This window comes from Peromyscus eremicus, chromosome 1, assembly GCF_949786415.1.
Source record: "Peromyscus eremicus chromosome 1, PerEre_H2_v1, whole genome shotgun sequence".
Lineage (NCBI taxonomy): Eukaryota > Metazoa > Chordata > Mammalia > Rodentia > Cricetidae > Peromyscus > Peromyscus eremicus.
The window spans coordinates 111846227-111870826 of NC_081416.1; the positions used below are offsets into that span (position 1 = coordinate 111846227).

Consider the following 24600-nt stretch of genomic DNA (forward strand, 5'->3'; position numbering starts at 1 on the left):
TAAATGAAGATTTCAGATGAGAAATACAATGAAGATCTCCAGGGAAAGGTTAATTAAAATAGTAAGAGTGAGGGATCTGAGTAGAAATACTTATATTGGGGAACTGGGGAAACATTGAGAAGGTGATGTATGAATGAACTTTTCAGATGAGAACTCTAATAATAAGGATATCTGAGGGAAGACTGATTTAGACACATGATTGTTGAAAAGGCCCTTAGGTGGGAACAGATCAAGACTGTTGTGGTTGGACTAGAGTGGATGAGAGGACAATGCAAAATGGGTGAAAACACAGGAAAGGAGTTTATAATGTTGTTAAAACTAGATTTATTATAAATGAAGCAAAAATTCATGGATGTTTAAAGAGTAAGGATAAACGTGTATTTTGTATTATCTTGTGCTGGAATGCAAATATAAACTCTTAAATTATTAATTGAGATGGAATAAATTGTATATCAATCATTTAGGTTCATAATTTTATTCTTTCATTCTTATTCTTGTTTGTGCAAACTGTGTGTGTGTGTGTGTGTGTGTGTGTGTGTGTGTGTGTGTGTGTGTGTGTGTATGAAGAGAGACAGAGACAGAGAGACAGAGAGAAACTAATTTGTATATTTTGATATAAAAACACAAACATTTGGGATGGCCATTAGTTCAGTGTAAAAAGGGGTGAAAGTAAATTTGATAAACATAAACCATAAAGATATTGTGGAAAAAAACTATAATCCAAATTTCCTCAATTCAAGTACAGAAATGGATACCTATTGCCATTATTATTGCGCAAGGTAAGTTATAGATTTTAGTGAATGTAGAGAGCTGAGAAAGGGGAATAAATGGAGAAGGTGATGGGTGTGGCAATGACTCAGTTATCCTATAATTATATAGTTATAATTCCAGCAGAAAACACAAAGTTTCTGTAGAAAATTATGAATATTAAAAAAGCATAAGAATCATAAAAACACCCAGTGGATTTTTACCATACAATAATTAGAAATGTAAAACTTACTAACAAAAATCTTGAAACACTGTAATAATTGAGGATAATACACTTTTCACAAGGCAGAATTCCATTATGGAATGATAAAAATACGTATGAAAACCATCCTTTCTTATTTAGAACATTTAGTATCACTGCAACTTTCAGCCTTTGATATTTAATACCCAACAGCCTATTTTTATAATTTACAAACTTCTAAAATTAGTGTTGAACAACAATTTTTACAAATGACAAGATTATGAAACTGAGATTATGTACCTTATTGATCTTATCCATACTGTGAAACATTATTAAAAAGACACTACATCACCATATAACTAGTATCAAAGACCAAATATGGAATCACCTATGAATATACAAAAAGATATATAGTACTCTTACACCAATACAGAACCTGTCCTATTAAACATGAATTTTAATGAAGGAAGCATTATTGCTATTTAAGTGGGGAAAAATTATGTGGCATTATCTGCCTTAAAAAAATAATCCTAAGCTTCCTAGCATTGTTTTTTTTTTTAATATGGTTGAATTAATTGAGTAAAAGTAAAAAAAAAAAAAAAGCACAAATAATATTATTGTCAGAGAGGCCTGGATCATAGAATGAAATGCAGGAACCACAAAATAAATTAACTGCATTTGATAGTGTATATAAAAGATGGGAACAGTTTAACGACAGTCAAACATGCAAGAGGAGAAAATGCAGCTGTGGTTATCAGGGGGCTGTAAGAGCAAGACTGTTTAGGAGAGGAACACATGTATTTATGTACTAAATGAAAGCAGAGGAGAAAGAGAAAAAGAAGAAGGTGGGGGAAAGTGAAAGTAATTTAAAAATCAGATGTGTGTTTTTGTCTATAAAATAAGGTGCAGGGGAGATTAAAGTGCTTGCCTTGAAGGCACAAGTTGCTGAGTTTGAGCCGTAGAATCTACATGTAACAAAAAAGAAAGAAGTCCCTGACATGATTCATGTGCTTATAATCTGAGCACTGGGAAAATAGATTCAGGTAAATACTTGACACTCACTAGCAAGTTCTCAAGCCTACTTGGTGAGTTTCAGACCAGTGAATACAGTTGTCTGAAGAAAAAAACAAAACAAAACAATGTAGCCAGCACCTTCTGGAATGAAAACTGATTGTTCTCTGGCTTCATCACACATCTGTATAAATGTGCATACTCTCTCTCTCTCTCTCTCTCTCTCTCTCTCTCTCTCTCTCTCTCTCTCTCTCTCTCTCTCTCTCTCTCTCACACACACACACACACACACACACACACACACACACACACACAGAGAGAGACAGAGACAGAGACACAGAAAGAGAGACAGACAGACAGATAGACAGGTTAATTCCTACTAGATTTTCTTATATAAAAGCACAATTATGATCCAAAGTTGTCTACAGGCTTCTTTGTTTCAACGTATTTTAATAAATTGACTTTCCCATTGGAAAAGTTGATTAGTTGAGTGCATGGTTATGTAACATAGAGAAGACATTTTCACTGATGATTGGCCAAAGCCAGTTATCCCCATAAGTACTAAAAGCTATGAAATAGAGCTCTTTAGTAAAATAACAGGGAGGGCATCTTGAGGAATGATCTCTGTCCTCTACCAGGAGGCTTTTAGCTGGCTTTCTTGCCCAACAGCATGCCTTTAGTTTGCTTTGTGTCTTCAAAAGACCTAGAATCTTGCCTTTTTAGTCTAATGATAATTATCGGAGAAATTACTCTAGCTATATGTAACTGCCAAACCTGTTGTTGTTGGTTTTTTATCTGAAGTTTCAAGCATTCTCAATATAATGTGTTAGGTGTAAAAGCCATGAAGATTAACAACCCACTGCCCACATTTCAAAAAGCTCTTGAGATAATGAGAAAGAGGAAAAGACAGGAGAAGAAATGAATACTTATTAGGCTATTAAGAGGCTGTACTGGAGTTCAAAACCCCAACAACAGTAGGGAAAACATCTTACATGATAATCCCAACTGTGCAGTTCAAAACGTGCGTGTGATTTCAGGGAGGAAGCCCTGCAGATGATACTGTAAGGCAGGTGCATTTGAGACAGCATACAAGTTTTGATTCTGAGAAGATGAAGATGTCTTAAAACTGGCACTGTGCAGAGTGGGTTTCCATAATCAGCTCATAGGTATTTGTACTGGGTTCGCTGTTGATTTTGATATGTATCTGTTCCAACTGGGCCCATGATTTCCTAATTATCAATTTTTTTTGAAAAGATTTATTTTATGTGCACAAGCACTTTGACTACATATATGTCTGCATACCATATGCATCCTTGGTGCTTGTAGAGATCACAAGAGAGCATTGGGCCCTTAGAAACTGGAATTATAGATGGTTTTGAGTCACTGTGTGCATGCTGTGAATCAAACTCATGTCCTCTGTAAAAACAAGTGCTCTTAAGTGCTAAACCATCTTTTCAAGCTGTTCTTAGTTAATTATAATTTGTGGTCTCATTTTTTTTAGAGTAGGAAAACTGATAGACAGATTCAAGCAACATGTTAAAGGATAATGTGTGCCAGATTACAGATTTCAAAGAGAATCAAGAGGAATGTCTTAAGATTATTTTGTGTAAGTTTGTCACAAGTAATTTTTATATAAATTGACTCTCAGAAAGATGCCTGAAAAGTAAAGAAAGGAAGCATTTACTCATTGTCATTAACTCAATCTGGCAAATTAATGTAATAAAACATATCTTCTTTAGAAGGACAAATATGTGTAACCAAAATGTACATCCCCTATTGTACTTAGCAATATTAAAAATTTTAGATAAAACTGAATCATTCAGAGCTGAATAGAGGGTCTTTCAGGTGTATTGCTTATTCTTGTTACTTTGAACAATATGTTCCAGGAAGTTGAAGAAAGAATTAAAAACTCCATTGTTCTTGTCCTTCTGAGTAGTGAGAAACACAGTGCTAAACATTACAACCTGTCCCCATTTATCTAACAAAGCTCTTATGACTGGTCCTACTGGTGTCACCAAGTCCCTAAACTTCTAAGAGAAGAGAAGTCTAAAAACAGAATAACATGCAAAGCACAAGAGTTTCTGAGTGAATGCTGAAAGCATAAGTCTTAATATTGTTGTATAAGTAATTAGTGACAGCTTTAGTTTTGTGAACACCGGATCAGAATCTCCAAATCTTTAAGTAGTCAGACAGACAGATAATATGTTACGTTTCATAGGACACATGGTTTCTTTAACAACTATTCAATACATCATTCAGCCAAAGACATTAGGCAAATGAACGTGACTATGCGTCAGTAAAGCTTTACCTTATCTTGTGTGAATTCCATTAATCATATCAGTTTTCTAGAAAACCAAGTAAAAGCACACGGCTCTGACCTGCTTTTATTAAATCATAGTATTCTGTGTTTGTCTTTGATTATCTACAGATGTTTGCCCAACTTATAAAGTGTATTAAATCTTTTCTCACTTACTGAAACCTGCACTTTTTTTTACCGCAGTGATTTCCTGTGAAAATTGGTTGGCTCAAGTATTCCATGTCGTCACTGTTTTTTGTTTGTTTGTTTGTTTTTTGGCGTGTATAGTTTGTTTTGTTTTCTTTAAAGAAAGGTACACTGGACTTATTTTTACTTTAAGAAAACTCTGTTTTGAAGAATTTAATTACCCTATTTTCCTTTGTCATAGTTTCTCTATATTGGCCAAAGAGAAAAAAGTCATTGATATTTCATACCAGTAAGGCTAGATTTATTTCTGAATATAAGGCTCATCAAAGCCCTCCAGATGGCTCACCACTATGGTTAAGGACACAGGCTTGCTCTCAGTGTCCTCTTGGGCACTGCCTGCATGATCTTTAACAAGTAGGTTTTCTTTCTATTTCCTCAGCTATAAAATTAGGTAAATGATAGCTTCCAAATAGATTTGCTAAAGAGAGTCAATAAATTGGCACACAAGATCAATAATATATAAAAGTCTTTGCTCAACACAGCACTCTATTAATATGTATTATTAATATCCAGCTATCAAAATATCCTAAATGTATTTTATAAGTACAGTCATTTCCCAAACTAGCAGAACTCTGGGATGTAAATGCTCTAGTCCAATAGAAGACTTAGAAGTTCTGGGTTGTTTTCCCTCTAATCAAAATTCTTCTCCATTGTTGGACCTCTTGTCTCCTTTTTAGATTTTTCTGGTTTTCAGACCCAGAACACCTTTCAAGGTCACCAGTAAAACCCAAATTTAAGTTAAACATCTATTGATCTTGCTGGCTATAGACAAGTTATACTTCTCAGTTTCAGATTTTCAATTTTCAAAGCTAAGTTAAGATGATCAACATAAGAAGGGACTTTAGAGAATATCTTAGTTTTCCAATTTCAAGCGTTTGGGAGAATTTTCCCCTGCTTGGGGGTAAAGTGGTGGAGATACAAAAGTTTTAATTCTTTTCTTCTCCATTTCTTACCTGGGGATAGACACACCTATCTGATAAGGTTGGAAGAATCATGCATGCATGCATCACTTGGCCTTTTAAAAAAAAATATAGAATGACATCCCTGTGATGCAACAATTTCCCTGTGACTTTGGAGGGTAGAAGCAGTGTTAGAATATCCATGTAGTTATAGATCAAAGATGTCATCTTTAATTATTTAGTATACATTAGTCTCTATGACTCACTCCTGTTGATTTCAAATGAAAACTGGGCTACTGTTTAATCTGTCTTTAAAACATTCACAGAGTTAAATCTCACAATACTTTCTGTGACAGCACAAGGGCAAATATTAAATTTGGTGTTATTCTGAGAACTGTTTTTATTACAGTATAGCTAAACTGTCCTCTCCTCATTGCGCCTTTTTGATTATAGTGCAGCTGAATCTTTTCTTCTCATTGTAACAGATGAAGTAATATTTTAAGGATAATGTAGGAAACTGCTTATTAATCATGTCTTTCTTTTGGTTTTCTACACTTTAGTGACATGTTGTTAACCCAATGCCACCACCTACACATACATGTGTACAGTACACACACACACACACACACACACACACACACACACACACACACACACGTGCGCGCGCCTTCTTTACTTGTCATTGACAATTACAATGTGAGTAAGTGTACCAGGAGTCTTAAAAGATCTTATTAATTAAATCAAACCTGAGGCCAGTTATTGGGGTGAAGGCTGGAAGATCAGAGAAGCAGAACAAGCCACAGCTACCTCACCTCGCCAGTTCCTCAGCTGATCCTGTTTCCTCAAACTGGAAGCTTCTGTGTCCTCATCAGAACGGGTCTCAGCTGAACTGTGCTGCTCCAAAGCCTGAAAGCTTAACCAGCCAAAATGCTTCTAGTTTCTTGTCCTCACGCCGTATAAATCTTTCTGCTTTCTGCCATCACTCCCTGGGATTAAAGGTTCACTTTCTGGGATTAAAGGCGTGAGTCACCATGCCTGGCTGTTTCCAATGTGACCTTGAACTCACAGAGATCCAGAGGAATTTCTGCCTCTAGAATGGTAGGATTAAAGGCGTGTGCTACCACTGCCTAACCTCTATGTTTAATTTTTGTGGCTGTTCTCTTCTCTGACACCAGGTAAGTTTATTAGCATGCACAATATTTTGGGGAACACAAGTCCACCACAAGTAAGTGTTATTTTTCTGTGTTCAAACCTTTAAACCTACTAATGATTTTACTTCTGCTCCAATTGAGGAGTCAACCTGCTTGGGTTATTGCTTTATCTCTAGAGTACTTTAAATGATACATGTTCCCATATGTTTAAGCTTTGATCTTCCTAGAATCCAAAATTAAATGACTAACTAAACATACCTCGTTGACTGGCCTTTGAAGGAAATATTCAGATCTTATGGGTCTTAATGATGACAGTAAAAAAATTATATTCTTACATTGTCTAAAATGCCACAACAAGGTTAAAATTAAATAACTGGCTTAAAAACATTTTCAACATTGATTAATAACTTATTTTCCTTATTTTAAAATGAGCCATTAAAATCAATCAAGAAATATAAACAGAAATAAAATGAACTAGGAGCATGACTATATAAGAGGTTGGCTGCAGAAAACTGAGCTGTTATATCCATTATAGGTATAGGAAAAGATGTACACTGTGACTCTCACTTTAAAGTCACAGCATAAAACATTATGATGACATTTGAAGTTAAAAGTTTAGCAACCAGCAAATACTTTAAGAACTCCTTGTGTTGGAGAAGAAATAGAAATCTGTCAGTTCTCTATTTCTTTGCATGTATATTTCCCCCTTTAAACTGTTATTTATAAATTACATATTGACAAACAAAAACACTGCTATAAAATGTCCTTAACTTTTTTTTTTCATTTTCTGTACAAGTGGCACAAAAATGGCATCTATCATAATCTGTTACAGACTGCTTGTCCATGTATTCTCTCTACTGTCTGTCCTTGACCCATGTGGTCTAGAGAGTTTGATGTACATACAACTAAACAGCTGGCTGCTTATAGACAGGACTTCATGTGATTATTCTGGTCTTGCCAAATCAATGCATGTGAACACAACAAAATATTGCCAAGATGGGACACAATTTTTCTAGCTTTATTTAGATTACAGATGTATAATGATACACGTGTCTATAGTATTCATGGATTTTTATCAAGTTTTTTAAATGTTCAAAAGAAGAACTCACAAAACAAAACTAAACGTAAGACAAAATTAAAGTGAGAATTTCCAAGTGTTGAAACATCTATTTGTGAGGATTCTTATGTCTTTGCATTATTTATAATTGTGTAAGCTGGGTAAGTTATCCTGTCTGCCTATTAAACCTATTGAAATCTTTCATTTCCTATCCTGTACAAGAGTGATATTATTAAAATCATAAGCATGTAAGTCCTGACTTGTGTAATACTGTTTAGAATAGAAATGGAGCCCTCTCTCTTCTGTCTGTGTTTCCATCATTGCCCTTCATCCTTCCTGAAACTCCATTCAAAATCCTCTGGTCTTTCCCAGCAATTTAATTGTATCAAAGAGTCTAGAGGAAGTTAAGCATACGTGTTTGCAAACAACTTTAGTTTTGAATTGAAACTGACGATGTGTAAAGATAGAGAGGAATATCTGTCACTCAGGGTTAATAACTATTATTATGGTTTTACTAAAATAGCTGTTTACTAGTTTATCTGCAAATGTATTTGTTAGAATATGCTTATTCTTTCCACTTTGAAACTAATGGAGGTTGAGTTACTTCATACTAAGAAATTCTGCTTATAATTTTCAAGTAGTTTTGAAATTTAACTGCATTTACCTTTATATGGAGTTTCATTTCAAACACACATACAGATGTAATTAACAAAACTATCTTTAAATAGCTAATTAAAATATTATCATTTTTAAGTTTATATTAAATCTTATAACTTTTAAATGCTGTATCTCTGGTACTATATTATCAAGTCTAGAAATAAGGCAGTGTATTCATGCTGGGCATGATAGCATGTCTTTAATCACAGAACTGGAGAGGCAGGGAGAAGTGGATCTCTATGAGTTCAAGGCTGGCCTGATTTGCAGAGTGAGTCCCAGGACAACAGGGCTACATAGAAAGACTCTGTCTTAAAAAAAAAATAGACAGCATATTCATTCTAGAAAAATAAGCACCTTTAGAAATGCTATCACGATTCCACTTCTGTTTCCTTTCTTATATACAGGCGAAGGTGTTTTGCAAAGTGACTTCATGGATCCAGACAATGTGACTTTATTAAGACAACAGACTATCCAGAGCTCAAATGGGAACACCGAATGTCTGGGTCTATGAGGTACTCATATTCTATTTATTTGTAGCACAATGGAAATATCTATTGATGAAGAATGGAGGTGTTTGCAACAGAGTTTTCTTAGTCCTGCCAAATATGTTAACTGAATGGCATGTTAAGCATCCCTGTCCCTAGATAACTAGAGAGTGAAACAAAGGACTCACTAATGATGAGAATTGTCCATATCCTACAGCTTTGGTTTCTACATTGTGAGACTCATTCATCCAAGTATGAATCAGGCAACACAAGAGACAAAAAAAATGATATTAGATGAACACAGAAAAACAAAATAATCTTAGAACATGGGCATACATTGCTGTGGGATGGTCTTTCTGTAAGCTGTGAATATGTGTTGCTACTATTGGTTAATAAAAAAGCTGTTTTGGCAAGATAGGTTATAGCCAGACAAGAAATCCAAACAAAGATAACAGCGAGAAGAAAGATGGAGGTAGGGGAGACACTGAGAGCTTCGGAGGAGCAAGATGTAATAGAATCCAGTTAAAGCCATGAGACATCTGGTGATACATAAATTAATAGAAATGGGTTAATTTAAGATGAAATAGTTAGCTAGCAATAAGCCTGAGCCATAGACCAAACAGTTTGTAATTAATCTTAAGCCTCTGAGTGATTATTTTATAAAAAAAAATGGCAGCTGCACTGGCAAGATGGGCAGGACCAAGAAACTTCAGTGTACAGTGTATATTGATAAACTAATAGAATTTTCTAGGGAATAGCTATGTAGAGCCTTGAGTTTGTTATCAGTTTAGAATGTCCCTCTGCTATTCTATAGGAGATAAGTTTGCAGAAAAAAAAGGGCTGGATTGCCAGCTGTTACTACTGGATTTATGTGTGACTTTGATTCTGCTTTCTGATCCATGTGGCTACCAGTTTCTTTACTTTAAAAATAAGGAAAGAGGTAGGTGTTCTTCTTATAACTCCTAAAATTTGTTTTTCTTTCATATAATGGTATTATTAAACATTTTAAAGTCTTAGATTATTTTTCAACAAAAAAGACATGATGACAGATTTCAACATGTCAATTGTTCTCATGGATTTTTTTAGACTATATTACCATCTGGGAAATACATCAGAGTAAAAACTATTTTCTGTTTCATCCAAAAACATAGCTCAAGCATTTTAATGAAGTAGATACTAAATATTTGTCAAATGAAAGGTTGCATGATATAATGCAGAGAAAGAATTTCATATAGTATTTGGTATAAAACATCTGTTTATTTGATAAATTCTCCTGCAAATAGTTTTATTAACACACCAAGTGACTTCCCATTAAAAGTGACTGAAGATATAGTATTTCACAGATAATTGGAACTCTAGATCATGTTATTGCCCAAAATCATTGAAAGATTATGATGTGTCCTTTCAGAGAAAATAATGTGTAAAGATGTGGCTATTATAGGGAAATATTTTTTTAATTCAGAATAAAGAAAAAATTTTAAACAAAAGTACTCATAGATAAAGTAAATAAAAGCTCAAGTAAATATGAATCATAAAGTAACTGATCAATGAAGGGATTAAAGAATCTCTGACTAAAGATTACAAATCTGTTTTCTCTAGTTTAAATAACTTGGAAAGAACTTTCTGTATTTAGTACATCCAGAATTAACGTTAAATTATCACAGTCTGAATTTTAATTTTGTGATATATCAAGCGATACAGTCGTATGTGGAATATTGTAGCCATCATAAATATTAAATTGTGTTTCGTCAATAATGCCTACATTCTGACATCTAATGATGGAAAAAGATTCAAATATGATCTGAAAAATCTTATCTCCTGTTAGGAAAACATCAGACTGTTTAATGCTCTGTTGTTTTTTTTTTTTTTTTTTCCTCTTTCCTCTCAAGTATTAACCTCACCCTTTGGAATACAAAGAGTATCAATGGACACATTCTGGAGCTCTACAAAACTAAACAGTACATATCTACTACTGAGGTCAGGACTTGAATTATTAAAGACACTTTAGACAAAATGTGTAACATTAATTTAAAAGAAATCGTTTCTAATACAATTATTATGAATGAAACGTGGCCTCGTATCAAAATAATTACATTAATTTACTGCTCTCATTTCAAACAAGAGAATTAGGTAAATAAAGTGACAGCCAGAAAATATAGCTGGGCAGGAGCTAAATGTGAGTTAGAAGTTTCATGAAGCATTTTGAAAATAAATGAAATGTAGTTAAATTTAAAAGCTATCGAAAGATAACAACTGAGATGCCTTCCTGTTGTGGACAGAGTTACTAAGAAAGCAGTATTTTTTAGGCTAATCCTTTTCAATTTTTCAGATTGGGTATATGATACATGACAAATTGTCCAGTTTTTCAGAAAGGGTGTACGATATATGACATCTTTAAGGGTAGAATTGAAAAAGTCCCCTATGACTAAAAAAAAAAAAAAATCACATTTTCTCACTCCAGAGAGCATTCCATTAAAAACTATAGCATCCTCTTAGTGATTATAATGGTATACTTTATACATTTATTTGCTTGATATGTGGTACTCAAACATTTAGCCAGATATTAAGGGTATTTTGTGATGCTGTTTTAGGATAATATCATTTGAAATGAGTAGAATAAATAAATCACTGGCACTTCTTCCTACTCTTACACAGAGTCCCCAGTTGGGGACTTAATAAAAGAAGGCTGGACAAGTGGAGGGACCTACACTTGAGTACATGACACATGACATTGGTCTTGCCCATCTTTTAGATGTAGATCATGTATTGGTGTTTCTTAGTACACAGGATCCTGACCTCGAGGGAAGTTAACACAGTCATCTTTCGTGCATCTTGCGTTTGTACTGGGACTAGAACACACATGGGCTCTCTTTGTTTTTTGATTTTCCAAGTTTAAGTTCTGTTAGTCCACACCCTCCTTTATCAAATGAATTAATTACTCATAGGAAACATCACAATACATATATTGCAAATGTATATCTAAACACATGTACATTACATGCATTTTTATATTATACATAGTCACATTGTATTGAGTTTTTATTATTTCTTTGAAAATACTAATATAGATTTAGCTATAGCCACATGGAATCAGTAAGTTGTATCAATCAAGTGAAATATCTGGATAATTACAAATCAATCTTTGTAGAGGCTAATGTTTTATAATTTTATCTAGTATCAGTGTAGCTGATCAGACAATGGGATATCAGATATATTGAAAAATAATACCTTATTTTAAATCCCAAACTCTATTAAAATTAATACCAACAAATTTTACTTATATATGTTTTTTGATATCACCTTTAAAGAAAGCACCTTATTCCTTATCATGATTTTTGAGGTTGTGAAGACTCTGTGTCTTCACATTCATCACAAATTGGCACATTAGCTATTTACTTTCCATCATTCTCTCTGGTCTTTACGATGTTTTATGTTAGTTACACTCTTCTGGTACACAGATTAAAATTCTAACACAGCAGTCCTTACGCAGCAAAAGAATAAAGGCAAAGTTTGGGTATCACTTTGTTCATTGCCACTTACCTGCCCAAAAGCAGAAACTCTCCTGCTAGACCCAAGCGTCTCATGGCCATCAACAGACCTCTCACTGTCATGCCTTCACAGAAGCAGGCTACCACCCGGGCCTTGGGCAAGTGACTTCTGAGCTTCTTCAACAACTTGTCGAAGCTCTGCTCCCCAGCATTGCTGTAGATTTTGTAAGAGTGGGCGATGCAAATCCCTTCCTTGGCTGACATATCTTTGAAAGCCTCCATCCCACTTTCTCCATAGTTGCCTGTATGTAAATGAACGTACAAAAAGAGATATTGAAATGAGAGAAATTCATTTATTAGGTACAATAAGAATCTTTTCTCTTAACTGAAATGTAGAACAAACTAATGTCTCAGTATATTCATTCATACATTGTACAAGGTTCAAATTGTTCAATTTTTCTGTTTTCTTAAGTTTCATTATTTTCCTTTTCTGTTTAAAAATCCAACAATTGTTTCTTCTAACTTTTCAAAATGAACAGTTCATGTTACCATCTAACCAGAACATCTCTCTCCAAACTAACAATGATAATACCAGTTAACCAACCTTGCTCCGCCTCTTCCTTTCCTTACTTCCCCTCTGGTTGCCGCCCTTTACCCTTTTATTCTCAATTTCTGTAAAAAGAACTTTTCCAGATGTCTCTTATCAGTGAGGTCATGTAGTATTTACATTTCAGTCTTAACTTATTCACATAATATAATGTTTCCCATCTCCATCCATGTTGTCACAATGGCAGGATTTCATTCTTTCTTATAGCTGAATAGTATTTGATTGTGTAGGAACCAAGTGTTCATCAACCAAAGCACAGTTTTAAGATGTTTGCATTTATTGACAGCATCAAACACAGCCTTGATGATCACGAATGTGCAATTTTCTCTTCAGCATTCCAACTTGTCTTCTGTTTAACATATACTCATATTTTAATATAAAATGGTAGAAAGCATTTATCTGCTGTTTTTATTCTGTGCTATCTCTTTGTCCCTTTGAGTCTCATTGTATGATAATTTCATCCCACTGCTGAGGTTTTGATATGGTTTATCCTCTAAGGATCCTGGTTTGGGAATTTGGTCTCCAGTGTGCTCACATTGATGTGGTGGTATTTTAAGTGGGCCTAAGAGAATGTGATCAGACCATCAGGATTCATTCTCAGATGACTTCTTCTGGTAGGTGGGTAAGGTCTGCCAGGGTAGATTCGTTTCCACTACTCATGAAAAGGGAAAGTTTAGTTCTTACACAGCGTCTTGTTTCCTTGTTTGTACACATTCCTTTTCTGTATGAAACTGATTTCCTTTATTTTTCCCCACAATTTAATAATAAAGCTAAACATTATCACTGTGTTATTTGGACCCAAAGTATTGATCCAAATAACCTTTTTTTTTTGCATGCATTATCTAGTAGTAATTATTCTGCTGTGGCGACACAACATATATAAAACAATTTGCCTTTTCAGCCAAAGCATATACATGTGGTTCATTCACAGTATACATATGCATATATATTTATATACACACTGTATACATACAAACATACATAAAATATATACTATATATAATATACATATAATATAGGTGACTTAGAAATATAGAGTATCCTATTATATAAAATGTTGGAGGCACAAAGGTCTTTGTACTCACAGAGAAGCATTAAGAGGCCCAGAAATGTTAATCATACAGGGATGTTTCCTCAATGGAGGAGATAAAATCAAATACCTACACTCCATCCAGAAATCAGTGAGAAGAGATTATTAACAAACTGGTGACCCTTTTGCTGTCTGAAGGGATAGACTTCACCCTAATTCCCAGAATAATTATCCCAGACTCTTCCCTCTCTCGATTATTTCCCTCCTTTAGATGTCACAAATACTTTATGGCCTGCTGGCATCTATACTATTGGTCAGAGTCCACACTAGATATTAGGCCTTTTAGCTATAGAATCCACATTCATAGTCACATGTACTTCGTAAAGAGTCACTATGTAGTTGCAGCTTACGCTTTATTGTACACTTGGAATTGGAGTGATTGGATTGACTGTTTTCTGGAAACCTTTCCCCAAACTGTACTGTGTTTTATATATACTGACAATGAACAGCCTGGCATTAGACTCTCTGAAGTCTGATCCAGGTTGACAAAGTCAATCTGCACCAGGTGTTCATTCTTATTTCTCTGTGTGGTTTGTTTCGCTGTATGACACCTGCAGGTAGTCCCTCAATAAGATATGTATTTTATATCATATATTAATAGTCATGAAATTATTACTTGGTATTCTAAAATGCAAAACACCCATCGTATTCTCAACTGAGATTTATTTCTTGTCATGAGGAGATGTGTAAGCTTATAAAAAAGTTAATTTTCATTCTATATAATCAAAGAACAGTTGATGATGGGGATAATTCTGAAATCCACTACAATTTTTGGACATGAGAATATGATAATAATTTTTATTTTAAAAAATTATTCATTTTACATACCAACCACAGATCCCCCTCTCATCCTTCCTCCTGCTCCCTCTGCCTTCCCCTCACAACCTATCTCCCATCTCCTCTTTCAAAGTGGTAAGTTCTCCCATGGGGGCACAGTAAAGCCTGATACATTCAGTTAAGGCAGGACCAACCCACAGCTCCAGAGAAGCAAGGAAACAAGGAGAACCCTAAGAGAGATGCATGGGTCACTGTGAGAAGGGGAAACATAAGAGATCTCCATGAGTAAACTGGGGATGAAGGGGGGCAATAAAAGGAAGGGGATGGGGAATGAGATCATCTTTTTCTTCTTCCTGCTTTTTTTGCTTATTTTTGAGATTATATTTTATTTATAACTTTCCTCCTTCCATTCCCCCCTCTAAATCATTTTATAACATTCCCTTCTTCAAATTTATGACCTCTTTTTTCATCACTTTTTATTGCATGTGTATATGTATGTTTATATCTATATATTCCAAAATATAACCTGCTGAGTCCATATAATGCTCCTTGTATGAATGTTTTCAGGACTGACTGTTTAGCACTGGACAACCAACTGGTATGCTCTTCCCTGTGAAGAGCCATCTCTTCTGCTCCCAGATTTGCTCAGTGTCCTGTAGTTATTTGCATACAGTTAAGGCTTTGTGGGCTTTTCCTCATGACATTTGGCATATTTTAAAGTTGTTGGAAGGCCCTGCTGATCAGAGGTTGCAGTCTACCATTGTCTGGCAGTTTTCTCTAAGCTCGGCAACATGGAGGACTCCCTCCCCTCAGGAAAGGTTTCCTGCTCTCTACCTATCCTTATCTGGAGGATGTCTCTAGGCCCAGGATTCCTGACTTACCTCAAGGATGACTCTTGACACAATTCCCCAAAAACATTCTTCCCCTGATGACCCACATGGTAATTAGGCAAGTGCTATAGCCATTTCGATAGGTCCATGCTTCCACTAATTCAGCTATATGATAGGAGCCTGTCATTTAATGCAAATTAGGGTTTGTCCCCAGGCTACCCTAATCCTATATATTTCATATACTCTGGAATAAAGCTGGGCTGATTCACCGAAGTCAGTCTCCCAGAGGGCTATCTCTTTGTATCTACACCTTCTGAACCCTGTTCCCTGCTTCTGCTCCCTCCATTCTCATGGACCAATGCAGCCAACGATCTTGAGGAAGAATCAGAGCTGTATAAAGTCAATGAAAAATGAAGACTAAGATTGACAGTCATCTGTGAGAGGAATCATACCAGGGCTATTATATGTTATTCCAATGAATTCTCATAATATTTATTTATTTACTTATTTATTTTGGTTTTTCGAGATAGGGTTTCTCTGTGTAGCTTTGTGCCTTTCCTGGGACTCAACTTGGTAGTCCAGGCTGGCCTCGAACTCACAGAGATCCGCCTGGCTCTGCCTCCCGAGTGCTGGGATTAAAGGCGTGCGCCACCACCGCCCGGCTTCATAATATTTTTTGAGGTGAGTGTTATTACTGGCATTCCATAGACAACACAGTCAATTCTCTTAAGGTTCAGAGTTATAAATATGAGTAGTGTGTAAAGACTGAGTTCCATGCAGGTCCAAAAGTAAAGAGTCATCTCACTTTGGTCTTCCATGATTGACCCCTGAGAACCTCAAAAGTCCAATTATATGGGCCAGATAGATTGGTATGAAGAATTCGGGAGTATTATTGTAAGACAGCCAAGTTATAGAATATGAAAGTGTAACTAGCCTAAAATCAGGTACACATAGGAGATAGTATCTTATCAAGAATAGCAAATGTCAAGTAAATGAGGCCTTTGAGGCATCCAGGTACAGAGCCCTGGGCTATACAGAAATAACAGTAAGCAAACAGGTTAATGGATAAATCTTGCCTGGAGCACATATCTGATTTTTGCTACCTGTGTGTTCTACCATCACACAGGTACCTTGTTCAGATGAGCTCCTTAGATTTTCAGGATGAAGTTCTGTGTAGTTCTATCCATACACAGCATACAGCAGACCATGCTAGCTTGACTCCCAGCCCAAACAGCAATGAGCAAGCTGCAAGGATTTCTGTTTGTCTCTAGAATTAGAAGCAACAAGAAACCTCTGTGATAGTGGCAGGTGGATTATCCAGTTATTTTGCAATTAACAAAGTTTAAAGGGTGCTTGCTTGAAAATGTGCCCAGAGGCCTAAATTATTCATTTTACGGTAATCTGAGTAATTTACTATTCTTTTTATTTTTAGACAAATCTGTTTCTCAGCTATTTTACTAGCAATGCTTTGATTTAATGTGGAGTCAGTCACATAAAATGCTTGAAATTAGGTATAATGATCATGATATAACTAATAAAATCCAATAAATTTATAATTAAACAAGAAAATGTATCTGAAAACTTCATGGTCTTTAAACTGCTACTAACAATTTTGCATTAACACTGTCTTTACTTATTATGCAACATGTTACATAAAGCAAACTGGAGTAGAGGAAAGATATTTGTATTGAAGAAACTTAATTTTAACTTCAATTTAGAAACCATATTCTCAGCTTTATCACCTGAAACAAAAATAGCACACTTAAATATTTACAGTTAGTATATATTTTTCACACATTTAGAATATCTGGTAATTAGCTTGGACTCAGTTCACCTATTGGAGTAGTGAAGAGAATTCTAGAATCTTTCACCGCTCTCCAGCAGAATATCCTGACAAATATATCCTATTAAAGCTAATATCCTATTAAAGCTAATAGCATTATTCATGAACTTTAGACAAAATATTAAGCTTAAAGCAGAAGAAGAAAATGTGATTTTACAGAGGCATACCTAAAATGTCCTATATGAAAGAGACAGATGACATAGAGGAAATTTTTGTATCCTCTATTCTGTTATGTCTCAAACTTACAACCACTCTAAAAAGTTTAAATACATATTTGACATAAAATGTTTATGAAATCACAACTTGGATTTATTGTCAAAAATCCAGTGTAATCTGGTCATTTAAAAAAAAAGACATGGAACTGGGTAAAATTGCTTGCTGGTTAAGACTGAAGACCTATGCTTAATCTGTAGGGCTTGTATTACAGAAGGAGAAAAGAGTCTCCTGTAAGCTGTCCTCAGATAATACACATGCACACTGTATCATGTGTATGTACAGGTGTTCACACTGTCTCTCTCATATACACATAAATAAGTAAATAAATGCAAAATATAAAAAATAAACATGAGCATATGTATTTGAATAAATGGGAAAGTTGAAAGTGTAGCTGCTCCCAAGAGTTGACATAAACTCCGTATTCTGTACACATTTAGAAACAATGGGAACATTAGGAAAATGTCTGCAAATTTCTTAAAGAGAGAAATAGACTTTAAGTAACATATATAAGGAAGAAAAAGCTTAGAAAATAATTGTGTTTCCAGTATGGAATCCAGTCATTAAAAATGAAAGCTATCATGTAAATTAGGACTATAAAATGTGGCTACATGTCAGTAAGAATAAATCTATAGAAAATTATTTTTCAGGTGGCAGAGGAATTGTGAAAAGGATTTTTGTTTTAATGAAATAAGGTATGGCCATATATACTAACATGCAAAAGATGAAGGAATCAAGCAAAAAAAGGATTGCATGACTGTTGAACCTGTGATGCATGTCCAAGTCAACGAGTCTGAATGACTTTTTCTTTTTTACCTTTAGTTCCAATACTTGTAGTTGTGAAGGATATCTTCTCCCAATCCAAGAAACTATAGTCATATACTTGGGACAGGTTAGTTGGCATAGACACAGTGGAGAAGAATGAAATTTAGAAACACAGATTAAATTTTTAAAAATTGCCTTTGTTTTTTAAATGGATTACAGAAAAGGAATGTAGTGGTTTGACTAAGAATGGCTCATAGATATGAATGCTTAGTTATCACAGGGAGTGGCATTACTTTAGGAGGACTAGGAGATGTGGCCTTGTTGAAATAAGTATGTCACTGGGCATGGGTTTTGGGGTTTCAAGAGCCCAAACCAGGCCCAGTTTCTTGTTCTCTCTCCCTGCTACCTGCTGATCTGGATGTATAACTCTCAGCTACTTCTCCAGCACCTCCATGCTGACATACATCCCACCATGATGATAATGAACTAATTTCTGAAACTTTAAATGAACCCTAATTAAATATTTTCTTTTATAAGAATTACTATGGCCATGGTATCTCTTCACAATAATATAGCACTGACTAAGCCAAGGATCAATTTTTAAATTTTTTTCTGAAATATCCAAGTAAGAGTGGCTGTTAAGAACCCCAAAAGGGCATTCTGATTCAGAAAAGAGAAATATGAGTTGAAGTGCTTGTCAGTCTTTGCAATAGATAGCAATAATGGATTGTGGATAGCAACAGTGGCGTGTGAGAGCATAAGGTGTGATAAAAAGACAATCCTGCATAGTACTATAAAAGAGTCAAGCATCTATGTATTACTTGAAAATAAAAGCTGACATTTATTTCTGAAACTAAACATGCAATAAATATATTCAATGATTCAGGTAATACAGAACTTGATAGGGGTGGGCATACGTGGATGGAGTTTTAAAAGTGGAGACCATGCATTTATGTAACTTCTCTGAGGCACTTGCAGGTGAAGAGGAAGAAGAAAACACATTGGCAATAAGAGTTAGGCATGGAAATCTAGAGAGAGATTTTGTTTATTGAGTTTCAGAAGGGAACTTCTTTTCAAAGTGATTAACACAGGGGAGTGGTCCAGAACACAAACTCAATAGGTGATTTTATACCTTCTGTCATCATCATTACCATCATTACCATGAAGAAAGGTGGCATTTACCTAGAGTTTATGTAATTATGTAAATATCAAGTAGTGTACTTGCTAATCCAAATGCATTAATATGAAAACTAATTAATATGAAGAAGTTAGCATGATACAGGGCATTATTTCACAGATTTACAAATGAGGTGTTGGTGATGAGAAAGTTTGCCAAATAATTGATTTCTAGTTAATAGAAGAGATGGAACTTCAGCCTCTGTCTTTCAAATGTCCAAACCTATATCCTTTCATCTGATATTGTTACTCTTAAGCCAGACACTAGGATGACCAGCTGCATAGTTCTTCCAAACACACTTTTACTCACGATTAAATGTTTCATTTGAAACTTATCTCAACAAACATATTATTTATCAAATAATTGTTGTGCCGAGTTTCCAGATAAAGTAGAATCCTGTACAATTTGGCACTTAACAATTCAGTCCATGTCACTCTTAATAATCAACATTTAATTCTAAATACATTCCTACAAAATATTCAGTGCTGCATTATAGCTTTATAGAGACAATGATCTGTATAAAAGGGGGCTTTTTTAAAGAGAGCTGTTTCCTCATCTAATGTTGCCTTCTTAATGGCATCATTGACAGGCATGAAGGGTAATGTGGATTTTGACACTAAGACTTCCAGAGTGTTTTCATTTTAATTGCCTTGTTAATGTAGTTTAAGTTTAGATCTGCAGTGTGAAAAAAAATATGATCCCTTTCTCTTAAAAATATTTTGGAGACTTTTTCTCATTCCTTTCTCTGGATGTTCTTCCCGCGGGAAAATGAAATGTTGAGGCAGACACTGTGACCCAGATTCTCATGCTAGCCCTATAGAATATAACTTCCATCGGCTTTCTTTGTAGGCTGTCAGGTTTGCAGCTGAAGCCTGCAGTGCCTGTCATCTCATTAAGAGTGATTCTATCTGAACAGAAGGGAAAGTCTCCATGTGGGACTGTGTGTCAATGGGTCGAGTGGATCTGGGAGGTATTTTGCCTCTTTTTTAGCTCATTAGTCACCTCTAGTCCTTGATTCTAACTGGATCTAATGACGATGCAGAAATTTTTGTATATTACCTGAAGGTGGAAGATCCTTCACAGCCTAGCTAAAGCTTTTCAAGCTTGACAACTTTTGTTGAAAAGACATCTCTTCTTTGACAGCAACTCCCTGGCCTGACACCTCCTCAGGTTTAGACTTGGTCTGTGTAGGTTTGTGATTTCTAGATTTCCTCAGGACTCAACTTTCCTCCTCAACATGGAAAACAGGGACTCACTGTGGGTTTGGGAATGAGCTAAATAAATTGAGTTAGGTACCATAGTTGTGTACTTGCCATCAGACTGAGTTTTCTTTAGTAATGAGTAGCCATCTTATGTTAGAGCCATGGCTTTAGGCTTCTCATCTACAGTTCAAACCTGTCCAGTCTCCTATGTACTACTACTATGGTAGCCTCTGAGTACACATGGCCACTGAGCATTTGACATATGTCTAATCCAAAACACATAGTTCTATCATTTTAAAACAATAGATTTCAAAGACAACATAATGGAAAAACATCAGGTAGCACATCAATATTTTATATTATTGATGACATGTCAATATGATATAAAAATTATAACAATGATTAAATAAGATATACTCCTAAAACTAATTCTATAAATTTATTCTTATTGTCTTAAGTTCTTTATGTGGCTAGCAATATACTTCTATCATAGGATTAAGCTTTATATACGTAAGTTAACATTCTAATTTTTCAGGTCAGAATGTAAACTCCTTAGAACATTTGATCATGTCTGAGCTTTCTTAAGATCAAGTGTGTAGTCTTCATTAGCCTACCAGTGACTTACATGTAGCACATTTAAACCATAATGATAACAGTAAGTAGGTCAATAAATGCACATTCTTTCTTTAAAATTAAGAATTTATTATTCTGACTAATATATGAATGACCATGGCCCAGAGATACATACTTCTCTAGTTTTCCCTGAATGACACACCTTCCCATGGGAAATCTTTTTATTTACAGGAAAGCAAGGCATGGCATTGATGTGTTTATAAGACAATTAACTATATATAGCATGTTTTCAGATATCCAGATTTGTACATGGTTTTCTTTCTCTGAGATATTCTTCTGTATACTTATTCCCTCTATACTCCTCAAGACACTGATATGGATACAGTTCTCTAATTCTGTATTTCTAAACCATTCTGCTTCCCTACACTCACTCCATGTATGTAAGATTATTTTCAGGTTGTACTCTATTTCTTTGACTGTCTTAAGGAGTATATGCTATTTGGAAGGAGGGGTTTATTTTAGTTACACTTTTTACCAACAGAGATTTGATATGTGAATGTTCAAGTAAATTGATTTTAGTAAATAAACATCAAATTTTACTTAGTCAATTGCTGTTTAGTAATAAGTACCTTGGATAGAGTAAGGAATTATAGGAATTTTATTAACTTACAATCTTTTGTTTACTAACAGTCTTTGGAAAACCACGTGTGTGTGTGTGTGTGTGTGCGTGTGCGTGTGCGTGTGCGTGCGCGTGCGCGTGCGCGTGCGCGTGCGTGTGCGTGTGTACGTGTGCGTGTGCGTGTGTGTGTGTGTGTGTGTGTGTGTCATGTACTTAAAAAATCCAGAGTGAGATTTTAGATTTTCCTTCTGTAGCCTTTTGTTGTTATAAATATGAAGCACATTAGCCCTGCCCTTTTCCATTTGTTTTGCAGTCTATCTCCAACTTCCTGTTTCTCATTCCGAGAATATACACAGAACCTTGCAAATAACTCCTAAATTAAGTTCATCTGTCAATGCCCTATTGCAAAATATTATATTCTCTACTGATTTTACTTAAAAAGTATCAATGACATAAAATAGGAAAGGACATTCTTCACTGAATCTATGAAATTTATTTAACCACTCTTCATCTGTCTATTCCATTTGTTACTGTCTTCTTGGACTTTATAGCAAGTATTAATTGTTCTCCCACCATATTTTGCCCTTTATAAAAACTGTTAGATTCACGTTTTTTTCAATGTACCTACATCAATTCATAAAAATATCTCAAAGCTACAATTACTTTTCACCACATGAAAAACATTCATTTTTCCCAAATGTATTAAACCCAGGCTTGATCAGAACTTGAAAATCAGATGTACTTGCATTTTTTCTTCTTTATAACATGAATTACCCAGAATAATCTACTCTTGCTCTGTTTCATATTTAATGCTGGAATCAAACTGAGGGTCTTCTATGTGCTAGGCAAATATTCTACCAAGGAGCTCTTTCCTCAGCAAGGCATGCATCCTAAGACAAGGGAAAGAGCCTCTGGCTAAAGCCAGAACAATTGTGATTTCAACACTCCTCTTTCAAGCATTAATGACTTGACTCCTGTTTTTGTTAGTCCTAAATGTCACTAAAACTTTAAAACCAAGTATGAAAATGGGAGAAAGTGGGTGGAAGAAAGCTGATTCACCCAACTGCTTCCCTAAATTGGATAATTCCATAAGCCCTAGTTCCAACGCTTTAAAGACAAATGGGCTCTAATACAGTCAGTGCATAATTGTTTAGTAAAATAGATCATAATATGTGGAAAAAGTAAAGATAAAGAATTCCGTGGGATCAGAAGGAATATACAATACTAACCTCTGATCGTGGAATTCTAGAAGCTGCAGAGAAACACATTTCCATTGTTTAAACCATTCAGACTTTTTTTTTGTCATGGTAGAGCAAGATCACTAGCATAACCTCCTGTCCCTAAACCAATGTTTCAGTCATACAAATCTTTATGTGAGATGAAATTAATAAACTTATAGTGTCATAAGGATCATCATATGTAGGGAAGAAAAGACTTTTGTGTTACATAGACTAAATTTGATTCTTGTATTTGCAATTCTGTAGATTCTTAGCCCTTAAAAAGCATTTAAATGGCTTCTGAGTTTCTGTTTATTAAGTTGAGTAAGATAGAGAAGGATAACCCTTGCCTAATGTCTGGTCTATAATGACTACTGAACAAAAGTTAGCTTCTGTATTTGTTCTTTCCTCATTTTTCTTTACAATTCATTGTTGTAAAGCAAGATTTTGAAGATTGGCTCCCAAGTTAGAATAGGTTTTACTACCGTTTGAATTAATCAAATCTATATTCAAAGTGTGGATGTGCTACCAGCTAATTTGGGTGTTTAGGAAAGTTATCTAATCTCTTAAGCATTTTCTTCCTTATCATAAAATGTTACTGCATTAGTCATGAGGATTAAATGAAATTTTGCTTGCAGAATGCTTAAAATAGGATCTGACAGATTTTTTAAGACATAAAATTAGTTTTTGTTTCAGCGAAAAAATATATATAGTGAAATACACACATATATTATATTATAATCTAATTAGACACTGGTGGTTACGGATAGGTGTGACCCACTCCTCCTAGTAGAAACTCTTGTCTGTTGTTTCCAATATCCTCAGGTCCTCCACCAACACCTGGCAAATGCTAATTCAACTATAGCCATTTTTCTCAGAAATTTAAAACTAAAGCTGCTTGGTAGTGATGGTGTGTTTTCTGAGTATGCCCTCATGTTGCTACAAAGTAACAACATTTTTTGTAAGTTGTAAAAACACAACCCTTATTGCTATCGCCCTGTTGGCACTCCACAAAGCAAATTAGGACAGGGATAACCTCTGTCATCAGGGAACATAATAGTTAAAACACTTTGATTGGATTCACCCAGTGCTTTAATAAAATCACTCATGACCCAATTCCCCCGTCCTCATTTTGCTGCTGCTGAAATCCCTGGATAGCACCATAATGTTGGTTTTATCACTCTGTTGAACTAATGTCTGCTGTTTCCCACACTCCGTTCCTTTAATCACACCTCTGGGATACTAGGATGTATTAAAGCCCTTGAGATTACCTAACAACAAGGAATAGCAAGTGAGTCTCTGAAGCATGTTGAGGCTGTCACGGTGGCTTATTTTCTCTCTTTAACTCAAATATCATTAAGTCTCCCCAAGCCTCCTGGGGCACTTCTCAATAAGAGGAATCCTTCAAATGGAATTGGTAGCTAGTCCTAACTTTAAACTGCATAGGACATGCAAGTTTCAGAAAGATCCAAAGGACTTGGGACTGT

General features: G+C 35.1%; 1 protein-coding gene across 2 annotated transcripts in view; it reads right to left on the bottom strand.

Annotated features, from left to right (window-relative positions):
• Grm5 (glutamate metabotropic receptor 5) overlaps nt 1–24600 on the bottom strand; it is a 455620-nt gene that overhangs the window by 262654 nt on the left and 168366 nt on the right. For both annotated transcript variants that reach the window (XM_059271812.1, XM_059271820.1), the window contains exon 2: nt 12253–12502. In XM_059271812.1, coding sequence (XP_059127795.1) covers nt 12253–12502 — 250 coding nt within the window. The remainder of the gene's footprint in view (nt 1–12252; nt 12503–24600) is intronic.